We start from the raw sequence: 22,780 nt of genomic DNA, 5'->3' as shown, positions 1-22,780 counted from the left end.
ATCTCAAATCTGACCATCTAATTAAAGGTGTTAAAGCTCTATGAGTGCTGAGGCAGTCTGTCAATTTTCTATCAATATCAGCTTGGGATACAGGCCTGGTGTGAGTCAATAAATAAGAGCCAATTGGCACAGCTGACTGTGCTAGCCACTAGTCTAAGCATTCATTCATTCATTCATTCATTTGTTCACTTTTTAGTATAATTTCATGGGAGGAGTACAGTTATGATCCCCAGTTTTCAGATAAAGAACGTAGGTATAAGGGAATAAAATAACTTAGTTACCAATGTATTGTCTCTCAGCTCCAAACCCACCCCTCTTTGCCGCTGGTAAACTGGAGCTGGTGGGATGTTAGGCTATGTCAACAGAGGGCACCAGAGGGACACTGCAAGGCTGAGTCTCACCAAAGACCCCCCCTTTCATGTCCTGGCTCTCCATGGTCTTTATTCCATGTGGGAGCCCAGAGGCCAGCCTGGTAGAGTCCTAGCTGCACCTTGGGCCACATTCTCCTCACCGGTTGCTGCTTCTGCAGACCAGCTCTGACCCCATTGCTGGAAAGTCTTTTGCTACCAGCAAGCTGTGTGTCCCGCTGGTAGCCACAGCTTCTCTGAAGAGGACTGAATCCTAGCCTTGGGGTGGGGGTGGGAGCACAAATTGGCATGACTACTTAAGAAAACTCTTTCACAATATCTATCTACTAAAGCTAAACACATATATATGCTATAATTCAGAAATTCCACTCATGAATATACACACGAGATTAAGTGAGCTTATGTCCACCAAAAGAAATGAATTAAAATGCACAAGAATATCCACCAGAAGAATGAATGAAAGTTTGGGGTCTATTTCTATAATAAAATAATAGACAGCAATGAAAAAAATGAACTACTACTATACCTAACAATATGAATGAGTCTCACAGACATAATGTTGAGCAAAAGAAGCCTGACACAAAATAGTACATACTGTATGATTCCATTTGTATGAAATTCAAGAATAGGCAAAACCAAGCTATGGTGGATAGCCTGATGGAAATGTTCTCTTTCTTAGGGGGTAAGGGGTTACATGGATATGCACATAAGTAAAAGAAATTGATTAAACTGTACACTTAAGATTTCTGTTCTATACTGTATATATTAGATCTTAATAAAAAAGAACATTAAATTTTTATGTTAAAGAAAGAACAGAAAGGTATTTTAATGCATCATATTTAAGGTGGTGAAGAAACCAGCATGCTATTTGAGTTTCACTAGAAAATAATCTCTTGAAAACTGATTTTCCTCATGTACAAATTTGGAATATTAATATCTACCACACACATAACAACTAAGTGTATTAGGTAATGTATAAATATCTTTGTGTTCCTTTAAGAATAGCCCCATATAAATATAATTACAAACTATAAATATAAATATATGGTAATATTATTTGTAGAGCGTTCTAAGAGCTCATTTGCACTTAAGTATCCTCATAAATACTACATTTATTTTAAAATACAATCACTAAAACCCATAAAGTAAATGAAAGTGGAAACAAGAGTTAGGCCAGCAACAAATTGATAAACTGGAGCTAAAGTAGGGCTGCCTATTCTTTCCATGACCCTTATGATGGACAATTGTCATAAAACTTCAATGTTTATATTTATTGACTCTTCCTGAAGGCTACTAAAATCTACTTAGTGACAAGACTTTCAATTCTAGAGACTCCAGTCAAAGATTTGTAAACTACCTCAAGCCCAATAACACCGTGCAGTTTATCTTCTTTGTTATTGAAAAAATAATTAAACAGTAATCTGGCCATAGTCAAATTTATGTACATAGCATGGTTCAGATCACAGAAGTCCTCTAACTCTGAGCTGCCCAGTGTGGTGGTCACCAGCCACATGTGGTTATTGAACACTTGAAACATGGCCAATCTGAATCGCTGTATCTTCTAAATATAAAATATATACCATTTTCAAACCTCTGTAACAAAAAAAGAGAATGTAAAATATCTCATTAATATTTTTATATTAATTGCATGTCAAAATGGTAATAGTTTAAATATACTGGGTTAAGCAAGATATATTGTTAAAATGAATTTAACCTGTTTATATTTACTCTATTTTAATGTGGCTAATAGAAAACTTTAAATTTCATATATAACTTGGACTATATTTTTACTGGACAGCAGATCTCTAAATAAAGGTGGACATTTTCATAATGCTATTTCTTTTCAGATAGCTTTCAGAGAGTTTTAAGAATTAAGGTTAAGGTTACCTAGCACTTTCTGCCAAATTACCTGTTGCTGTCTAAGATTAAAACCTACATTTGATTTTTATGTTAATAAACTGATTTTTAGAATGGTCATATGATAAGAAATATGGCTTATATGAGGTCATAGAATATTTGACATATACATTCACATGAGTATTCAATAACATGTAAATTTGCAGTTCTAAAACTTTTGAAGACTTTGAACTATAGAGGCAGAGAAATGACCTCAGTATACCCTCTACAGGATTTCCCAAGTCACCCAACACAAAAACTATGTTCAATTAACCAAAAACAATACCGATATAGACTGAATTGTGTCTACTCAAAATTCACTGTGAAACCCTAATTCCCAATATGATGGTATCTAGAAATGGGACAATTGGGAGGGAATTAGGTATAGAGGAGATCATGCGTACGGGACACTGATAATGGGATTAGTGTCTTTATAAAATAAAGAAGTCATAACTCTCTTTTCCGTTCTCTTTGCCCTGTGAAGACAATGCCGGAAGGTGGCCGTCTACAGCCAAGGAGGGAACCCTCACCAGAAAATGCCAGCGCTTGATCCGGGACTTATAGCCTTCAGAACTATGAGAAAATAAATTTCTATTGTTTAACCCACACAGTCTATTGTGTTTTGTTATGGCAACTTTAAGCAACTAATACAGATGCCTACCACTTAAAGCAATCTCTTTTTATTAAATATCAAAATTAATATTTACTTAATGCTTACTATAAATATATAATACATTGTTGTTATGTAAAGGTGATGTGATTTCCACAATACAGAGAATAAACATCTGTTGATTTTCTCCATTGTCCATAGGACACACCTGACCTATGGCCTCTAGAGACTAGCTGGCTCATAGGCCATCTTTAGAGAGCCAGAAAAAAGGCTCAGGAAAAGAATTATTACCTAAAAACATTAGTAGTTTAAAATAGTTTTTTCAGTATATAAAAAATATTTTTCTTCAGTAAAGGGAATTCATATTCCTACTTGAACTGAAAATGCTAAGTTGTTAACATCTCCCCTAGGGATTTGCTTCTGGGTATGCACCTTCAATCACTTCATCGTAGCTTAAGCATAATGAAATCTCATTTATGCTCCAAGGCATGAATGATTTTAAATGTTCCTCAGTCAGTATAGTACTCAACCTTGTGCCTTATGGAATAACACTTTTAAAAATATTAAAAAAGGAAAAAGGAAAGGGTCCTAGCACGGGGAACAAAATCCTATGTTACTTTAGAAACATTCAAAACCTCTTTGAGTTTTTAACCGCCTGGTTTTAAAGAAAGAAAGTGTGGGTAGGGGGGAAATGGAAGAGAACCTTATAGGACAACTGATTTAGTCCCTGTGGTCACTTTAATCCCTTCTGCCGCCTTTTGGAACTCCAAGGGGTCTAAGAACTCCAAGAAATCTATACAATTTTTTTTTTTGTCCTATACATACTTTCTGGGGAAAGGGACCCGAGCTTTGAATATAATCTCCAATGAGACAGTGACCAAAAAAGTTAAGAACCTTTGTTTTAGGGCTTAACGAAAGGATCAGTGCCCCCTCATCTTAGCTAGGTATAATTGCATTCCTGCTTGCTGCATAATACTTGAGGCCTCAGGATGCATACCAGGCCCTCCTTCCACTATTTGGTTGGCTACCTCGTTCCTTGGTTTTGCTTCTCAGCGTGTATGTTTATGCTGGTTGCCTCCAACTTCCCCCTTCCTCCCAGTTGTCCCACTCTGAATATGTTTAGTAAGAGTGGACCCTGAGTGGCTGTGTGTCCTTATTTGAGTGAGACTTACAGTAGAACTTACCACATTTATCAACATACCCTTCTCTTATTCCTATATACTCTTTTGGGGCCACCTGAATTTGCCACAGCGCTGATGTGTTGCCTACCTCTTTACTCTCTAGAAATGGGTCTAGAAATGATCAGTTTGGCCCGGTACTTTAAAGCATGTCAGATCCTGCTTTACAGCCATTCCTAGGTGGTGTAAATTTCTTTTCCATTCCTACCTTAAAGATGCTGTGAGAAAGAATTGGGGTGCTTTTTATATCACTGGTTTGGGCACTATTATATCAAGTGGCTGAATCCCCTGCACCTGCCTTGCCCATTTTTTCCCTAAGTGCCAGAGCAATCAAGCGCCCGACATTGTACCCCTCACCCTTCCACCTGCTCCAAGTCCCACATTCCAAGTTCTCTCCTAAATATAACTTCGGATCTTCCTCCCTCCCTCCTTGTATTGGGATGAAGAATTGAAGTTCACTCTTACTATACTCATCTTACCAATAAATTCTAAAATCTCTTCGTTTCCTTGAAGAGCGCAGGTGAGTAAGCTTTTAGCATTTGTTTTGCCTAAAACTTGCCTAAAACCAGTGAGTCTGACCCTTGGACATCCTGGATTTCAAGGCGAGGAGGGGCAGACCAGGAGGGTCCCCGACGCTCAGGACTATTTATTTATAACAAGATCCGCCCCAGGGAGTGCCTAGAGGCCAACGAGCTGCAGCAACGCCGCTCCTCGACCCTCGAGGCGCCGGCCTAAGGACCCCCGGGGGAAGGCTGGCCAGGCCGAACGAGGGCGCTGCGGCCTCCGGCTCTTCCTCAGGGTGCGCGCGCGGCCAGGTTAGTGGGTGGCGGCGGCCCGGGCCCCCGGGGATGGCCGCGGCTGCGCTCCGCCAGCAGGTGGCCCCGGGGTCCCGGCGGCACCGCCTCCTCCCGGCGCCCCTCCTCCCGCGGGGGCGGTCAGCGCCCCGACCCGGTTCGCACCCCGTCGCTGCCGCCGCCGCCTTCAACCCGCCCGCTGCCCGACCGCCGCGTCCCCTGGGCCGCGCTCGCCAACGCCACCGCCGCGTCCGGAGCTGCGCCCAGGCCGGCCAGCGGCGACAACCCGGGGCGCCCGCCGCCCCGGCCCGCCCTCCCCGCCCCCAACTCGCTCCCCAACGGAAAGTTCAGCTCCGGCCGGGTTTTCCCAGAAGCCGGGAAGGAGCCAGGGTCGGGGGGCTTGTGGAGGGGACCCGGGGGGCGGCCGGGAGGGGGCAACTTCTCCCGGGAAAGCGCCTCCTGCCGAGCTCGGCGCGCCGCAGCCCCCGAGAGGGTTCGAGGTGGTTCTTCCCTTCCCTTGGCCTCCCCCCTGCGGATTCCACAGACGGACCTTGGTCCCGGCGCTCCCGCTGCCGGGTGACAAGAGCACAAGCCGCCGCCGCTGCCGCCGCCTCGGCCGCCCCCGGCCGCAGCCCTGCCTACAGCACCATGGAGTTCTCCGAGAGGAAAAGGAGCAGGAAATCCCAGAGCTTCAAACTGGTGAGCGGAGGTAAGCGGCGCCGAGCCGGGCGTGCAGGCGGCGGGCAAGGACGTGGCGCCGCGTAAACAGCTCCGCGCGCGGCCCGCGCCCCGTTCCGGGCTCCGGGACCCCGAGTTCCCTCCCGAGGGGGGCCGCAGCTGCACTCCGGGAGGCGAGCAAAGTTCTGCGGGGGAGAGGCAGGCGGTTGTTGTTCCGCGTAAACAAGTCGGAGGACACTAAGGAAATTAGCAAACAATGACACTTGGGGAGCCGAGAGCCCTCTTTGGTATTCCACTCCTGCGGCCAGGTTGGGGGCTGGGGGAGCACTGCCTTTCCATCAGGCCGTGCGGACACCGATCCCGACCAATGGTTATGGGCTTGGGGATTTTTTCCCCCAAAGAGAAGGGAAAGAGTGGTAGTGGTTCTTTTAAGAACGAGAAAGAAGCTAATGAGCCATGCAAGCCCATGCAAGAATTGTTGATATCCGAAATCTTTTCTAGATGCGTTGTTTGGGTTGCCGAGGTGTCTTACAATAGATCACTTATCAGTTGAGTTTACTTAAGTATCATTTAAAAAAAATCTAGCCAGTTCCTGACGATTTAACAGGTGTACACCAGAGTCTCTGGGCTTCTGTCAGGGGAGGGGGAAGTTGAGTAGTATCATCAGTTGAACGTTTTGTGTGCAGTTACTTGTTAGAGTCTTTATTTTCCTGATGAGACTTTTTAAAAAAACGGTCAGAACTTAAGGTAAGAACAGATGAAAAATGTCTGTGGAAACGCATTGTGTCGCTTTGAATGAGAGACAGGTGACTTTTTTCCATGGCAGTGTCACAAGTCCTAATGTTGAGTTTACCTTTGAATCAACTTGAGGTCAAAATCAAACCACAGAACCTGTCAATTTTTCCTTGGTTGCTTTAACACCAGAGTAGAGAGCAAGGCAGTTGTCTTAACAACCTGAAGAAGTCACATAGAAGCTGATGAAAACTAGAGGGCAATTGCAAGTAATAGATATTTTCATGCTAAGCTAACTATGATGCAGAGTCAATAAAGCCTGCTTTCACTTGGTCTGAAAATGGTTTTCTTAACAGTTTGAGATGTGCTCCTACGTTTCCTGTGCTTTTCGTTGCCACTGTTTAATGAGAGAGGTCTAAAGTAATTTTATGAATTCAAAATATTTGGCTCTTTCCTCTTTCTATGTACATTTTCCCCTCAGCAGTGTCGATTACTCAGTCATTTAGTTCAAAAATCTCTCCTTGTGTGACTGGCCTGTTTGTCTATCTGATTCATTCAGGAATGCAGGCTGCTTTCTAATTTGCGACCTCACGGAACTTACTACTTTATCTCAAAAGTGAGAATACTTCTATAGATCTTGTTTTTTGAGGTCCAAGCCCCCCCCCACCCCCATGCAAAAAAAAAAAAAAGAAGAAATAGCTGTTGAGAAGGAACTTCTGTTTACATACCTAGGCAATCCTATTTTTTTTAGAAACAGATTGCCAAAGCACAGTAGCCTCTGTAGAGAAGCTTGTAAAATATTGTATTTTGAAGTTTGACTGACATGGCAAGTTTTTCTACTTCTTTTCCCCCCTAAATTATGGGTCTGATTCTTCTCTCTGCTCTGCAGGTGCTTATTAGAAAATAAACTATTGCATATTAAAGTACAGTAGCTGAATGCAGAAGACTCAAGTGTGAAAGATGGAAATCTTTCTTATCCTAATTATACTATATGTGAAATAATAAGTCAGTATTTTTGCAGTGTTATTGCCTAAAAGCTGCTAAAAGGAGGGGATTTTTCTAGGTAAACTGAGCGTACCAGGTAACTCTAACGCATATATTATTCGTATGCTCATGAAAACAGGTTATGGAGATATATTTGGAATCCTCCCTTGGCCTACGATTGGGCAGGGTTTTCTTATAAAAATCCTTGTCATTTGAAAGAAAAGAAGCCAAATAATTGGCATCTGTGGCCAAATTTCCTGTGAAAACCATGTGGTCAAGCAAAACTGTTTCTAAAGTCAAAGTAATATTTCAAGTTTGTGTGCTCCAGAACAAGCAAAGTTTTAGGGGTTATTACTAACTACAAAGTCTGTGGTTGATCAAGTTATGGAAAATAACTTGATTTTGTAAATTAAAGTATAGATTATCCATACTGTATAGAATGAGACTCTAGTTTTCACTGCTTATGCATATGGTGCAGGTCATTAGAATTCTAATTTTTGGTTGTTTTCTCATCCCAGATTATCACCATGAGATATATAAGCTGTCAGAATTCAGCAATGATGTCAATGGGGAGGCCAAAGAGACACACCCCATTTTTTTAGGTAGGTTCCTATGTCAGTTAATTTCTCAGCAAAACAATGTGGCCATTTGCAATTAGGTGGGAGGTGTGTGTGTGTGGGGGGGCGCGGGGGAGGGAAGATTGTGCCAGAGAGGGAAATGTCTGCCATTGCTTAGTGTATGACACTCTTTTCAAGACCTTTCATTTTACAGATTGCCAATATATTCCTTATTAACATTGGTAAAAGTTGTAATTTCAGACATAAATGTTTATTAGTGTCTACACACAGTGCTAATTATCACTCACTCCCAGAGCCAGATGCTGACGGGGCAGTTTTGTCGCTCTGTGCTCACCCCATTTACATTGCATATTCGCTGGCACGCTTCACTGGCAATAGTTTGTGTAATTGGGGTATTACATCTTTGACATCTGGATAACAGAAATTCAATTTCCAGGAAGCTGCTATTTGTTTGGTTTTACCTCTCTGCCTTGGGTGGGATAGAGGATTAATACGCTGTCTTATTATTATGTCCCTTCACCTTTGTGGCCTGGTTGCTAATCCTGCCATGACAAAATTAAATTAAATCTACAGTCAAAAGCGTAAGGAAAATAAAAGTGTGATTGTCTGCCTAACCCCCTCTTGATAGTTAGTACCAGTTATCACAGCACAACTCCCCGTTTTCCTGGCTTTGTGTTCATTTCATTGCCAATGTTTGGGGTCAGAGACTACCTATGCTTTGCTCTCACTGTCCTCATTCCTAGCTCAGCTCAGGGACACAGAGCAAAAGCAGCGCCTCTGAGACCTTCTGACAAATGTAGTTGCAAGATGAATGAATAGGTAGCCCCAAGATGTTGCTACTTTTCTTATGTGTAATTTCTGGTAACTTACATGTGCAGTTTGTTATCTGAAGACCATCAGCCCAAAATTGGGATTTTGCCTCTAGGAGTGGAGGACCCATAAAATCATAGTGGAGAGTAAATGGTGGCATTTGGCTCTGGCTTTGCCAATCCTGGGTGCCTCTCCACTGCTGGTAGTAGGGGGAGGGCTGGATGCTGTACAACAAGGAAACAGAGAAGGGGAGAAAGTCTGGACAAGAGTGATTAAAAGCAAGGGCCAGAATTGCCATCCCCCCGGGGAGAGTTGACAGGGCTTCAGGAAGCAGGTTGCTGCTCAGACCAGGTATGTATTGCTACAACTTAAAACAACGTGAAAGCCAGATGCATGTAGTACTCTGTCACCAGGATCTCTCTTTGCTTTGAGGAAGAGAAAGTGTGGGTGGCAAATGACTAAGAAGTCAAACAGAGATTAATAGAAAATAGGAGGGACATAGCATTTCTTACACAAGCGATCATTGAAGGCACATGAATCTTCCCATTGAGGGAGAGAATATTACCGAGGCCAGCACTGCTCTCAACACCTATTTATTGGTAAGAAAACTAAAAACCAAAATGTTAATAGTCAAGTGAAATGATATGACCCAGAAGGAGAATATTCTTGGATTGTACTCTTCCCAGTTCCTTAATCAGTTGGAATTCTATATTTTCAGTTCCCTAAACAGGATTGGTTGGAATTCTGTATCTAGGTACCATTCAGTTTATCCATTTGAAATGAAGAATTTGTGTATTAGTAGTAGAAATTCTACATTTATCATAGAACTAGAACATCATGTCTTTGGTTTAGTATTCTGCACCCTCCCCCCCCCCATTCCTTTCTGCTTGAAAGGTAGGAAGGATGCTTTCCAGTAGGTTGATTCCGAGTATGAGAGCGTGGAGGGTGAAGAATGGGAAGGTACTACTACGCAAAATTCAGTAAAATGCACACTCTCAAAGAGGCAGAAATGACTGCTTTTATTTTTCCCCGCTCAAGTCCAGGGCAATAAGAGAACATCAGTGAAAGACCAGGGTTGGGATAAGCTTTCCAAATTGGGCAAGAAGGCCTTAGACATTAAGAGACAAAAGACTGAATGGTGTGAAAGTGTGCCTGGGTTACTTCTCAATCTTTTGCTCATCGTGGGCAAGGTTTGATGTGGTTCCTAAAAAACATTTTATTTTGCAATCTCCAGTGGAAGAGCAAGTAATTACACAAACATAATTTCTAGGGCAATTGGGAATAGTTACGGATAGCATACAAAATTGAGAGTTTTGTTGTTGACGATGTTATAAAATGGTCGTTTTTAGTTTGTAATTACTCTTCTAAAACATAGATTTAAATCGTGTTTGTTTTCTAAGTCAGCGTGTATCCAAAATATTACTTATTACTGTGTAGAAAATGGTGTGAGGTTTATGACGTCCAAGGAAATTTGTTAACAGAACACCAGAAGAATTGTTTTACCTATAATGCAGCCTAAAACATGACCCTTGTGTTGTTGCATGGGATTTTATGTGTTCACATGTGTGTTACCCTTGACACTACCTGCACCTAGATTCATGTTCGTGTCTTGGGAAAAGAGAGTGCTCCAGAATTTGGCAGAAGTCCCCACAGGAAATCTGTTTCTCTGCAATATTTTTAGGCTGTTGACTATGTAGGGCGTCCATCACGGGAGGGCAGCTCTACAGTGGGAACGGCTCGGCTGTGCGCTCGGGGCGTCGCACATTTTCGGTGATAACAGGGCCAGCAGAGGTTACTTTGCCCCGTGGACAACGACTTTGTCAGGCTGGCTGCAATGGACTAATGTGAAGATTTGAGTGCTGTTTAGAGAAAAACTACTTAACTCCTTTTAATCAATTCAACAGATGTTTGTGGGGAAGAGGCTATGAACTCAGCAGTTTTCTAGAATGAAAGTGGGGTTTCTGGAATGGAAGAGGATTGAGAGTAATGAAATAAATATATAGAACAGGGTCCCTGCTCTCAAGGATGAAAACCCAGTTGAGGAGATAGGACAAATTTCAGGACACAGTGAAGGAACAAGATTCAGTAGTCATAACAGTTACAGTTATTGGAGTGCTTACTGTGTACACTGTCTTGAACTGAGTTCTTTTTGGGAATGATCTCATTTATTCTGAGAGCAAATTGGTAAGAATCAGTATCACCCCAGTCTTGTAGATGAGACTCAGAGCAAGTGCCACTGCTGGCACTTGTCCCCTGCAGCTCTGCCTGAGCTGTAAACATCCCCTGTACTGCCTCTCTGTGTGAGCAATAATTAAATGACCATTGTGAACCATTTAGGGCAGTGGGCAAAAGCAGAGTTGGAAGGAAGGACCTGATTCAGGGTCCAGTGGAGAGCTCTGAAGAGGCTGGACCTTGAACTAGGGAAAGATTTGAATAGACAGGGGCAGTTGGAGGAGATTGCAGGTGGGAGGGGTGGTGAGAGCCACAGCAGCAAATAAGAGGGTCAATATAATCAGACTTTCCATGAGGGCCACACTGCATAGTTGAGAATATGCCTTCACATCTGACATCTCATGATTTTTACAGTATTCCTGTGAGGTGGTTAAGGTGGCTGTTATCAATCCCACTGCCCAGAGGAGGAAACAAGCTCCGAATTAAGTGACTTGCTCACAAACAGTAGAACCCAGAGTAAATTCAAATCTCCTGTCCAAAGATCTGTTCCCTCTAGCAAGTTGAGCCAGGCAAGTCAAGGATCATCAAAGAAACCTTAACTGGTAACAAGGCACTTTTGGAAAGTATTTTAGTGAGGCAGTTAATTAATTTTTTATTTAGAACAATAACACAAACACTTAAAGTCTCTTTATATACATTGCATGTTGGTTTAGATTTACTATTACAGTATATGAATTTGACACATGTCTATTTTTCAGGTGTGCAACATCAATTATGCATTCTTTTAACAAATATTTATTGAGCTCCAATTATGTGCCAGAACCTGAGGTTCTTTTTAATACTTGGTCCAGCCATACAACTTTCAGAAACTGAAGCACAGGTATAGTGGCCAGTCCAAGTGAGCAGGATTTCCATCTCTGAATTGTTGAGTTTCTCTCCTGATGACAGCTGTCCCCACCAGAGTCCCCAGAGACGCCTCAAAGATGACATGCTCGAAAAATTCCTTCCCACTTTTCCAAGTAAGAGAGTTACACCCAAACTACAGTGTAATTCTTTTTCCTGAGAAGTGGACAGGTCCATGTGTGAGGCGGGAGGGCTCTTCCCTCAGAGTCCAGTGGCCTGGGTCCTACCCTGTTCTTGTTTGGCCTGAAATCACTTGGGAGCTGGCCTTCTTCCAAGCTCTGATGTTTCACTGTATCTGTGGCTAGAGTTCCAAGAGTGAGAAGCAACCTCAAATAAAATGAAGGTCCAAGAGAGAGGAAAAGAAAGCCCTGCTCCCCCGAAGGCACATTGTTTGGAAACAAGAATGCTTCACCTCTGCTTCTCTTTCTGAAGCTCCACCCTCAGCACCATGGCCCCACTCTGGCCTCATGTCCCTGACCTTTTTCATGTCCGTTCTCCCCTTTTTTGGTGGTGGAAGGAAGGGGACAGAACACTAAGAGTGGCTCTTGGGGTTAGGAATGTGGCCAATAATAGTAGGTGTCATTTACAGAGAGCTGGCTGTGTGTCAGACACTATGCTACTGACTCAGTGTATGTTGTTCCATTAATTGTCCCAAGAAAAGTATTATCATTCCCAGTCTATGGATAAGGAATTTGGAGAGTTCACAAAGTTACTCAGTGACAGAACCAGGAGAAAACCAAGGTCTGTCTGCAGAACCAGGCCCTTAACCCCGTGAAATGCTTTGTTCAGTCCACTCCCATGTGGAACCCCCAGCATTTCTAACAGTCGAAAGGGGATGGGGCTGCTGGAGACAGGTGGAGGAGACCCAGAGCACCTTGTCCCACATCCCCCCACATTCCTCTGCCCCACCCCCCACTCTGTGATCTTTGCAGATCTTTGGGTCACCCTCATCACCACTCGAACACCTCCATCTGGTTTCCAAGGTTTCCTGCAGCGCTAAAGGTGTGTATCTGGTTGTGGTGTAGGTCCAAAACATGGCTTCGAAAATAGTTTCGGGGCAGAGGTACAAACAGTTGTTTTATTGTAAAGTGCATTGAATTTTCTGTATTCCCTGGTTATCGTACTTTTTGTCCTTTAAAAATGATGTGAGGCGTAATTTTTACGCCATCTGTTAATTTACCAACTAGTTACCGTGTAAATGAGAAGTCATGATAACCCTGAATTTTAATTAGTTTTGATTTATAAGTTTGGTGCTGTGAAGCAACTGCTTACAATTTTTAGTTTAGTTATTTAAAAGGTATTTAGGGCTTCAAGATGATTTTTGTATGCACTGTTGTTTTAAATTATGACTAATATCATAAGATTGCTTTGCTCTTCGTTATGAGACAACCTGAAAGTCCCTTGGATGTTCTTCAAGACCACAGACAGACTGGCTTCAGTTCCTTTCACTTTGGCTGTTTTTAAGAATGGGACCTATTGTTTTCAATTACTGTCTGAGAATTTCATGGATTTGCTCCTGGATGCAGGAGATAAGAAAACATTTAATTCATAATTTTTATATTAATTAACGTAGTAAAAAACGAAGCACTCTCTCATCTCTCTCACACACACACTATCTCACACTTTTTCATCACTTAGTTAATATCACAACTGCATCATAAGGTTGGTGTTTATATGTTACACAAACAGGAAGCGGAGCTCAGAGATGGAAGTGATTTGCCCAAGGTCACAGAGTGAGTAGTAGTGACATCCAGTTCTGCACTCTTCACTATGTCAGAGCTCAGTGCAGTCCCCCCCTCCCATTCTGCTCACATCATTCTCCCCAGCAGAGTGGGACCTCCAGATGTGAGGGGGGAACCATAGGTAAGAGAAAAGTAGGCAAAAACTTCAACATGGGACAGCCCTGGGGCCCATTTGGGAAGAAAAGAACTGAGGTGTGCTTAACATCTACTGTACACTGGGCACTTCTCATACTGTATCTCAGTTAACCCTATTCTGAGAGGGTATTGGTGTGTCCTTTTTAGATGAAAAGAATGGGCTTTTGGAAATGCCAGTGCCTAAAGTCGTGTAGCCTTTAGATAAGAGCCTGGATTTGGACTTGGCTTGCCACATTCTTTGCGCTTGGCCATGCGGCCTCTGAGGAAGTGAGGTCCACTCTACCTCCTTTGCTGTTGGCTGACTCTTTCTAATTTACCTTTCTGGCTTTATCTCCTTCCTCCCCCTTACAAAAACATTTCCTTGTGTCTAACTGGCCTCTCATTATTTTTCCTGAAGTACCTTTCTTGCTTTCACATTGGTTCCTTTCACCATCCAGGTTCTCCATACCAGTATTCTGTCTCCTCCCATATCTTACCCCATGTCCACGCTCCATATGTTATTATAATCCTGTCTCTCTTATCAGCCTTTAAAGCCCATTTCAAACATTACCCAGGAGCCTTTTCAGTTTATAAAGCATAGTAGAAAGAAGATAGGTTTAAAGTCAGAAAACCTTGGTTGGGGTCTCAGGTGAACAGTTAATAACACCTTGGATAAAACTCTTGAGGGTTTTATCTTCTGTGATAGAACAGCAGTGTTGGCCCTACCTCCTCATTAGGTTCCCCTACGACAAAAAGAAAATTTTATGGGGTAAACCAGTTTTTCAAAGTAGAAAATGCTGCATTCTTATTGTTATTATCCCCTTCTTCTTCTTCTGAATTGGAAGGTATCTCAAGAAAAAGTTCAAATACTTGTTATCTAAATGGGTAAACATATTGGACACTGTTGTGTAGGGCTCTGAATATTTGTTTTAAAATATACTGCTATGTTGAGACTTTAGAGATGTTTAGTGAGCCAAAGTAAAATATGCCTCATTTAACTGAAAGAAGCCTTTTAAATATATTAAACTAGCATAGAAATTTGGGGTGTCTGGTAGTGATTTGCAAGATTTAACTTGAAACCTTTTTGAAAGTAGCATATGCTCTGCTGGTTTGGAATTCTGCTGTAACATTGAAGTGCTTAAGGTAGTATTGACCTGTTCATAAATTGATTTCAGCATTGTCTAGTGCTCAGGTCCACAAGGCAACTTTTCCCACCTTAATTTAAGAAAACAAAGTGATGCATTAAACAACAGCAGACTATGGCAGAAGTCGCATACGCAGGGCGCAGCCCTGAATACAGCTGGAGCTGGGCCTGCTTCTCAAGGCCTGGGTCTTGAGGGAAAGCTGCCTCTTCTGCTTTGCATAAAGGCTCGGTGGGTTCAGCCACCGCCCTATAACTGACACGTGTGATAGTTTGCTTTTCCTACACTGCTCTAAGCAAATCATTTTTAAAAAATCCCCCAATGGACAGAATCTAAGGCGATATATTAACAATTTAGCCTCACTGGTTCCCATGGGAATATAGATTTTTACTTTTGGAAGAGAATAACTTGGCCATCTAGAAGATAAAATAAAGGTTTTGGAACAGTGTGTTTTGCTTTTCAAGGTTAAAAATAGATCTAGGAGTTTACTCGGCAAGTCTGTTATTCTTTTAAGTTAACAAATTATTGGAGAGGAGATTACCTGGAAAGGAATGTAACAACAGCAATAGCAGGGGTTGGGCCATGGGCTGGGAAGGGAGCAAATGGGGAGCCGACAGTGATTTATCCAGGGGCTGCCTTTAAGCTTCTAGGAGCATTGCGCACTCGCTGCCTGAGCATCTTCATTATCTATGGCTCTCAGGTTACGACTCAGACTTGTAAGCATGACCCTGCACACACTGCCACCTGTCTACTTTGTGCTTCTTCCAGACACTTCCTACCTCCAGGCTTTTGCCACACCTAACCATTTTTCTTGCCTGCAATGGGCCCTATTTCCTGTCTTTTTAGGCCAGTCACTTTCTCACTTCAGTGGCTGCACGTTCCACCTCTGCTTGGAATACCACAGTGGCACCCTGCTCCCTCTTCTTTGCATGGCTTTCTGTTATCCATAAAGACACTAAGTTGACCTAACTTCCTCCAGGTGGTCTTCACTAATTCCCCTCGCCTGCCCTTCCACAGCATCCCAAGCATGTCTCTACCAAAGTTCACTTCTGTGTCTCTGCCACTGGGTTGGAAACTCCCCAGAGATCATCTCAGTGTCTCCCCAGCCCAGCGCCATGCTAGTCATGGAACACACGTCAGCAGATGCTCAATGAATGAGTGAGATTCCAATTTTAAATTCAAAACAGAGTGGTAAAATTGGCCACTTTGGAACTTTATTTTTCAACTCTTTTAACTATAAGCTCCAGCCGTGGCTTTCCTGGTGAAAATTTATACACCCTCCAAGTAGCTAACTGGACCTCACAAATCAGGAGTAAAATATGTCAGCACTGACAAGGGAATGTTTATTTTTCATTATGTATTTTTCTTTTTCATTAGGTTAATGACAGGTCCCTGTATGTCTAACTCTAAAATAGGACGCACCCCCCTGTACCCCTGTGTGGGCTCCGGCCCTGCTGAGGCCTTGCAGACTCACTCCACCTCGTGAAGGCCCCTCTGGAATATTGCAGTACTGTGGCCTTGGCGTATGCTGTGCTGGTTTCTGCCTAGAATGACTTTTGCCACCCTTGTCTGTGTGATCCTTTACATCTTCTCAGGTCCCAGCTTGAATTCCTGCAGGACAAGACCTTGAGTTTTCTGTGTTCGTAGTGTATAATACTTGGCCTGGAGTAGATGCACAATAAGTGATTTTGGATAAATGAATGAATGCCATTTAAAACATGTTAAAGTGTAATTTGCCACCAAATAGCTGATTTGAGTGGGATGGGCTGCTGAATCAGGACAGTCTTATGCAGGACTGACCCACACATTGCAAGTTTGGATTCAAGCCTCTGAACATTGGCAGCATAAATATATACATAATGTTGGGAACACCCATCTATCTAGTCACTGTGACAATCAAAAACACCCCTGCAGGGGAGGGGGTAATGGGGGAAAAGGGCGAGGGGTTTACAGGAACAATTATAAAGGACATATGGACAACAATGGTGTACAGTTTATTTCTACAGAAAACATTGATGCAACATAATAGCTTATGAGGTTGCTTGTATGGTTAATGGAATTATATCTCAAATATGACTTTATACCTACATATAAAATGTAAAGAACCCCAATGGTGGGGGGTAGAAATGTGGGAGGGAGGCGGGGAGGGCTGGTGTGGTGGGGAGGCGTGGGGGGAAAAGGCAGAAAACTGTACTTGAAAAACAATTTAAAAATTGTAAAATAAAATAAATAAATTTTAAAAAGCTAACCAAAAAACCCACCCCTGCATATATGAGCTAGAGCTGGTCCTTGGCAAGCCAAGGCTACGGGGTCATTTAGCTTTGGGTAGAAAAACTGTTGCATTGCCATAGACCTGAGACCCTTCCCTCATGGGGTGTCTGTCAGATGCCGGTCTGACTGGGGAACAAAGGAAAGGCCGTGGTGGCTCAGTGGAGCCACGTCACCATACCCAGAAGAGAGATCAAAGGGCACATTCCATTCATGGTCAAGTTGTTGTGTCTCCTTTCTATACAAAGGACAGCTTATTACATACATATTTGATCATATATTATAAAATCATTAATAAGTTTAGACAGATTTTCTTTCAGTATTCCAGACAATCGGTATCCTTATAAATAATAATTCATGAAATTGTTTTCTTAGTATTGCATATTTTTTCCAAACATGTACAAATATACTGTGCTACTTGAATTCTAAGGGTTTTACAATGTTTTTTTTTTTTTACTTGGAAATCAGATTTTATATCTGAAAGGTTAATGGAGAAAACTAATTATGCTATCTGGTAACCAAATGTGTGATGAGACATTTGTCTCTGTAATTAACAGCAAGGAACTTTTATAGTTTCATAAAATTGAATGCTACATAGGGTATTCTGTGAGCATTTGTTTGGATGAGGTGTCCAAACAGAGATGTTTATGGATGATATAAAGTTGAACCGAAATGTAATGCAGGTGCTCGTGCATCTCCCAGCATTTCTCATTGTTGAAATGGAAGGCAGAAGATTAATAACTTTAGTTTGTCATGATAAAATAAGTAATGTGTTCTTGGAACAGTGGTACGCACATAAGTTACTCAGTAATTCCAAGAATTTATTCTGTTCCAGGAATAATATCCTTAACAATTTATTTCTACAGAAAAAGTTGATGCAACATAATAGCTTATGAGGTTGCTTGTATGGTTAATGGAATTATATCTCAAATATGACTTTATACCTACATATAAAATGTAAAGAACCCCACAAAAATGCAAGGTCAAGGTACAACATAAAAGTAAAAAAAATCAGGAGATGCAAAAGTTAAAGTTCTTCTGTTAACATTAACTCATTCTCATTGCACATACATAATTTTTTCAATTACCAGCAAGACTTTAATGGGCACCTTAATAAGTACTACGTGAAATGCAGTTCAGAAGGAGTTGCTACAGGAATGTTAGCTTCGGCATTCTCGACAAGTCCACTGTTCCACGGTTCACTCTGGAACAGCAGCAGGTGTGTGGCCCAGATCAGGGGCATCTGCTTCTGGTTTACTTTGGTCATTTTGGGAAAGCAGCTCAGTCTTCTCATTTCTCAAATGGGAGACACAACTTCCTGCTCATCTTTGATGAACTAGGAAGACAATGACAATGAGATATGTGCCTTTGGGAACGCTTTCATAAGAAGACGTGATTGATTATAGGCACCAAGTGGCCTTTTGTTGGCCAGTACCGCACACTCCACAGAAAGGGGGAGAAATTCTTTCAAAGATGTCATAGGTGTTGGTTTATGTCCTGCACGTCTGTATTTTGCACATAGTTCCTTTTTTTCCAGCTTTTCTCAATTGTGGCTTTCTGTCATATTTGAGAGTAGAATTTACTTATTCTTGTATTCATTTGTAGGTATTCATTGAGTAGCCATTAATAGCAGGCTAGGAAAGTTTAAAGCCTACTAGATTGTGATAAAGGAAATTAAGGATTCTGTGGGAACTTGGAATGGAGGACCTCCCCAGGCCTGGGGGTTAATGAATATGACCCTTGAGAAGATGACATTTAAGCTGAGTCTTAGGGGATAAGTATGGGGTCGGAGCTGAGGATGTGTGAATCCGGTGGGTGACAGCACTTCCAAGACCTTCATTACATCCAAAGCAGAGGACCCCTTGGTGGTCCATTATGTAGATTCAGATTTAATTGTCCTGAAGTGAGGCATGGGCACTGATATTTTTGAAGTTGTCCCAGTGATCCAAATGTGCATCCAGACTTGAGAGCCACTAATTTGGAATAAGGCAGGATGTGGCTGGAGTAAGAGGAGGGGGAGGCCAAATGTGGAGGCCCACGGGTAAGCCGGGTGGGGAGCTGGGCTCCACCCTGAAGTTCTTGGCATCCTGCTGAGGTGAGTCCTGTAGTGAGATTTGCATGTTTGAAAGGTCACTCTGGCTTCAGGGGGACATGTGGATTGGAGGGGAGCAACACCGAAGGCCTTTGGTGGTAGCCCCATCAACTGACAATAGAAATGTGGGTGGAGAGAAGTAGGATTCAGGGTAATTTAGAAGTTGTAATAAGCAGGACTCAGTGGTTAATTGTCTGAGGAGGAGGGGAAGAAAGATAAGTCCCATGTTTCTGGTTTGGACAGCAGAGTAGGTGCTAGTTATTAGGGCCTGTGAAGAGTTGTCATAAAATACATTTTGGACATGATTTTAAGGTTGCTCTTGAAATGTGAAAGTGAGCAGTCCAATTGGCAATTGAGGGTGTGGGTCTGGAGCCCCGAAGTGGGGTCAGGACTGGAGTCCTCACATAGAGAGAGAGTCATTGGAGCTGGGAGAGAATGTTGGTGGCGCCAGAAAGAGTGTGGAAGGCAGAGTCCTGAAAAACGTTGACACTTAAGGAAGTGCTTTTTACACTGGTGGCTGTGACCTAAAAGTGGGTCATGAAATCAATTAAGCAGATTGTCATCAACACTGACCACAACAGTAGTACTAGTAGCAGCAGCAGCAGCAGTAGTAGTAGTAATAATAATAATAATAATAATAATAATGGTGAAATAGAACAGACTAGAAAATATCAGTGCATTACATGCAGGAAGGATAAATTCATGAGACTTGTTTCACTTAAGTGCATGGCAAACATATATGTGTGTTTAGGTCATCAGGAAAAATGTATTTCTTTCTAAAATATTTTTTAAATCCTTGCCTGAGAATATGCTTATTGATTTTAGATAGAGATAAAGGGAGGGAGGGAGGGAAGGAGGGAGGGAGGGGGAGAGAAAGAGAGAAAAATGTCGTTCCGGTTGCCTCCTGTACACTCCCTGACCAGGGATGGAACCTTAAACCGAGGTACATGCCCTGACTGGGGATCAAACCGCAACCTTTTGGTGCACAAGACACAGTCTAACCAATTGAGCCACCCGGCCAGGGCAAGAAACATGCATTTCTTGATGTGAACCATGGTCAAAAATGTTTGGAGGCCACTGATTAAAGCTATGGTTGCCTTTCCCCTGGAGATTTCCCATTAGTTTTCCCCAGGGAAGACTGCCCCTCTCCAAGTGCTTTTGGGGCCAATTGTCAGAATTCGTTGAGATTCTTTGAAGAAAAAGGTGCTGGTAATTAATGATTTATCACTAGTATTCTTTACATTGAAGATGAAACTATACAACAGGACTTGTATTTAATTTGAGATGTTTAAAAGTTTTAAACAATTGAAAAAATGTAATACAGCCAGTATTTAACCATGTTCCTACTTAACTGATCCAAGGTAGCAAAGAGTGGAGATGTGTACTTCTATGTTAGTGTTCTTTTAGAAGTTTACTGTTCAGGAGAACAGAGGATCAGAATTTTGAATTATGCTACAAAGGACTATCTCTTTCTAAACAGTAGATTATGAACATTTATTTTATCTCTTCCTGGATGAAGATGAGATTTTGGTTATACTGGTGCAGGAATATGGAAGCAGCTCTTGAAATCTGTAGTTTACTATATTTTTCTTTGTGTATCATCAACCTTTGAAGACTTTTGCTGTATGTTTCACATAATCATGAACACAAATTGTTATTCCACTTTTTCCAAGTTTAATATTTGGCTTTAATAGAACTAACAGAACTCTCATGAGCCATGATTCCAATTTTAAAGAAACCATCTGAGCCTTATTCTTTGTAGTTTGAAACTGGACAGCTAAGCTGGAATCCAAAGAGATAGTTCAGTTACTTCATTGCTTCCACTGTGTGTGTTAACACAACTAGGAGCTTAAGGTTCAGACTAGTGCACACCGCCCAGCACCTCGTGATGGATCCTGGATCTGCCACACAGCTCCCTTGCTTTGTGAAAGGAGTCCTTCCTGTCATTCAGCCTGTTCCTTGAGCAGTTTAGTAGAGTCATAAAGTGCTTAGACCTTGGAATTTGCTGCATCCAGCTTAAATTTGTAATCTCAAAGTCCTTCTCTCCTGAGTCAAAGGTGTTCATCGATATTTGAACCTTTTAGCTTGTTACCAGGATTCAGTGTAGGTGGAGTGTTTGCCAGAGGGCCTGGTCTGGTACAGAGGACGCATTCCTAGATGGTATCTTTGACTCTTTCCCCCTACATATGTCCAAATTCCTTTTTAAAATACGTGGCTTATAATGAGCTTCAAGAGGAAGTAACTTTAGGCAGGTACACCAGGGGCTGCGAAATATACACAACCAGCACCCTCCTTTCCCGACTTTGTTTTGCTGCTGCTTCCAACCACCTCATTCTCATTCCTGCCCAACATCATCTTTCCTGGGTAACACAATAGACAGTGTTTGTACGTCCAAAGCTTCCTCCACCAGTTCCCTTAGACCCTGCTTCAGAATACCAAAGAGTAGAAAGTATACATCATTCTTCCAGATGATTTTTTTCTTGCAAAAAGCTAATACACATTCATTTCTAAAACCATTTTTAAAGTTAGAATTTATAACCTTGAAAACAAGGTGAAAAGTAGAAGATCCTGTTCCAATCACACTCTCCAGTGATATAACCACTATTAAAAATACAGTGTGTGTAGAAAGTATGGGTGTGTGTTACAAAAAAGGAAAATGGAATCATATATCATATTTTACAACTTCTTTCACTTAAGTGCATCTCCACTTATTAGACACAGGTTGGGTGCCTTCTGTGAGCCAGGCGGTTAGGCCCTTGTCATCCTGTTGTGAGTGAAATTATCAGGATCTCAACCATCATGGAGTGTACAGTTTATCTTGCACATGTTTGCAAATGACAGTAAAGGGGTCTATTTCATTCTTTGTAGATATGTAAAGATATACCATAACTTAATCATACTGATATACCATAAATAATTTATCTAGTGCTCTAATGAACAATGTTTGTATTATCCCAATGTTTCCCTAGTATAATGATGCAGCGAATATCCTTGTACATACCTCATGGGTACTTGTTTGGATGTTTCCATAGGATAAATTCCCATAAGTGGAATTGCTGAATTTCTCTCCATAAAGGTTCCCCACCAAAAGCATATGAGAGTGACTGTATCTCTACACCTCCACCAAAAATGGGCTTTATGAATCTATGGTCTTTGTCAGATTAGTCAACAATTTCATACTATATTTAATTTTTATGACAGTAATTAGGGAAATTATTTAAACAACATACTTGTAAATAACATGTTCATGTTTGCCTTTGTTTCTGTTATTACTATTTCTTATCTTTTTCATAGATTTATAGGACCTCACCCCTGTATTTGGGATGTTAACTCTTTGTCTCCATTACTCCTGAACATTGCTTGAAGTGGTGACTTCTGCCCCAGTCATTAAGACTGGATTTACACATCAAAGGAACACTGGGCCCTGACCAGGTGGCTCAGTTGGTGGGAATGACATCCTGTATACCAAAAAAGGTTGTGGGTTCTACTCCCAGTGAGGGCACATACGATGTTGTGTGTTCTGGGCACATGTGGGAGGCACCTGATTGATATTTCTCGCTCACATCGATTCTCCCCCACCACCCTTCCTCTCTCTCTAGAATCAATAAAAACATGCCCTTGGATGAGTATTTTAAAAGGGAACATTTGGTAGGGCAGCCATGTTATGTTTATTATAAAATGAAAGTTAGTTGTCCAAGATATAAAGACATTTGGAGGAA

The 22,780-nt window shown here is 41.9% G+C and overlaps 1 protein-coding gene across 8 annotated transcripts in view; it reads left to right on the top strand.

Annotated features, from left to right (window-relative positions):
- Positions 1-4,871: 4,871 nt before the first annotated feature.
- The window catches only part of BEND7 (BEN domain containing 7), an 87,687-nt gene continuing 69,778 nt past the window's right edge, over positions 4,872-22,780 (top strand). For 3 of the 8 annotated variants that reach the window (XR_005069410.1, XM_037065933.1, XM_037065935.1), the window contains exons 1-2: positions 4,873-5,555; positions 7,759-7,842. Coding sequence is in view for 5 of the 8 variants with exons in the window: in XM_037065933.1 (XP_036921828.1) it covers positions 4,901-5,555; positions 7,759-7,842 (739 nt within the window). In the remaining 3 variants the exon portion in view is untranslated. Of the gene's footprint in view, positions 5,556-7,758; positions 7,843-22,780 lie in introns of all 8 variants that reach the window. The other 5 variants (XR_005069411.1, XM_037065936.1, XM_037065932.1 and 2 more) reach the window with 4 other exon arrangements.

Source organism: Sturnira hondurensis, unplaced genomic scaffold, assembly GCF_014824575.4.
Source record: "Sturnira hondurensis isolate 20B ecotype Veracruz unplaced genomic scaffold, ASM1482457v3 Scaffold0016284, whole genome shotgun sequence".
NCBI classification, from domain to species: Eukaryota; Metazoa; Chordata; class Mammalia; order Chiroptera; family Phyllostomidae; genus Sturnira; species Sturnira hondurensis.
This window is presented reverse-complemented; position numbering and strand designations above follow the sequence as displayed.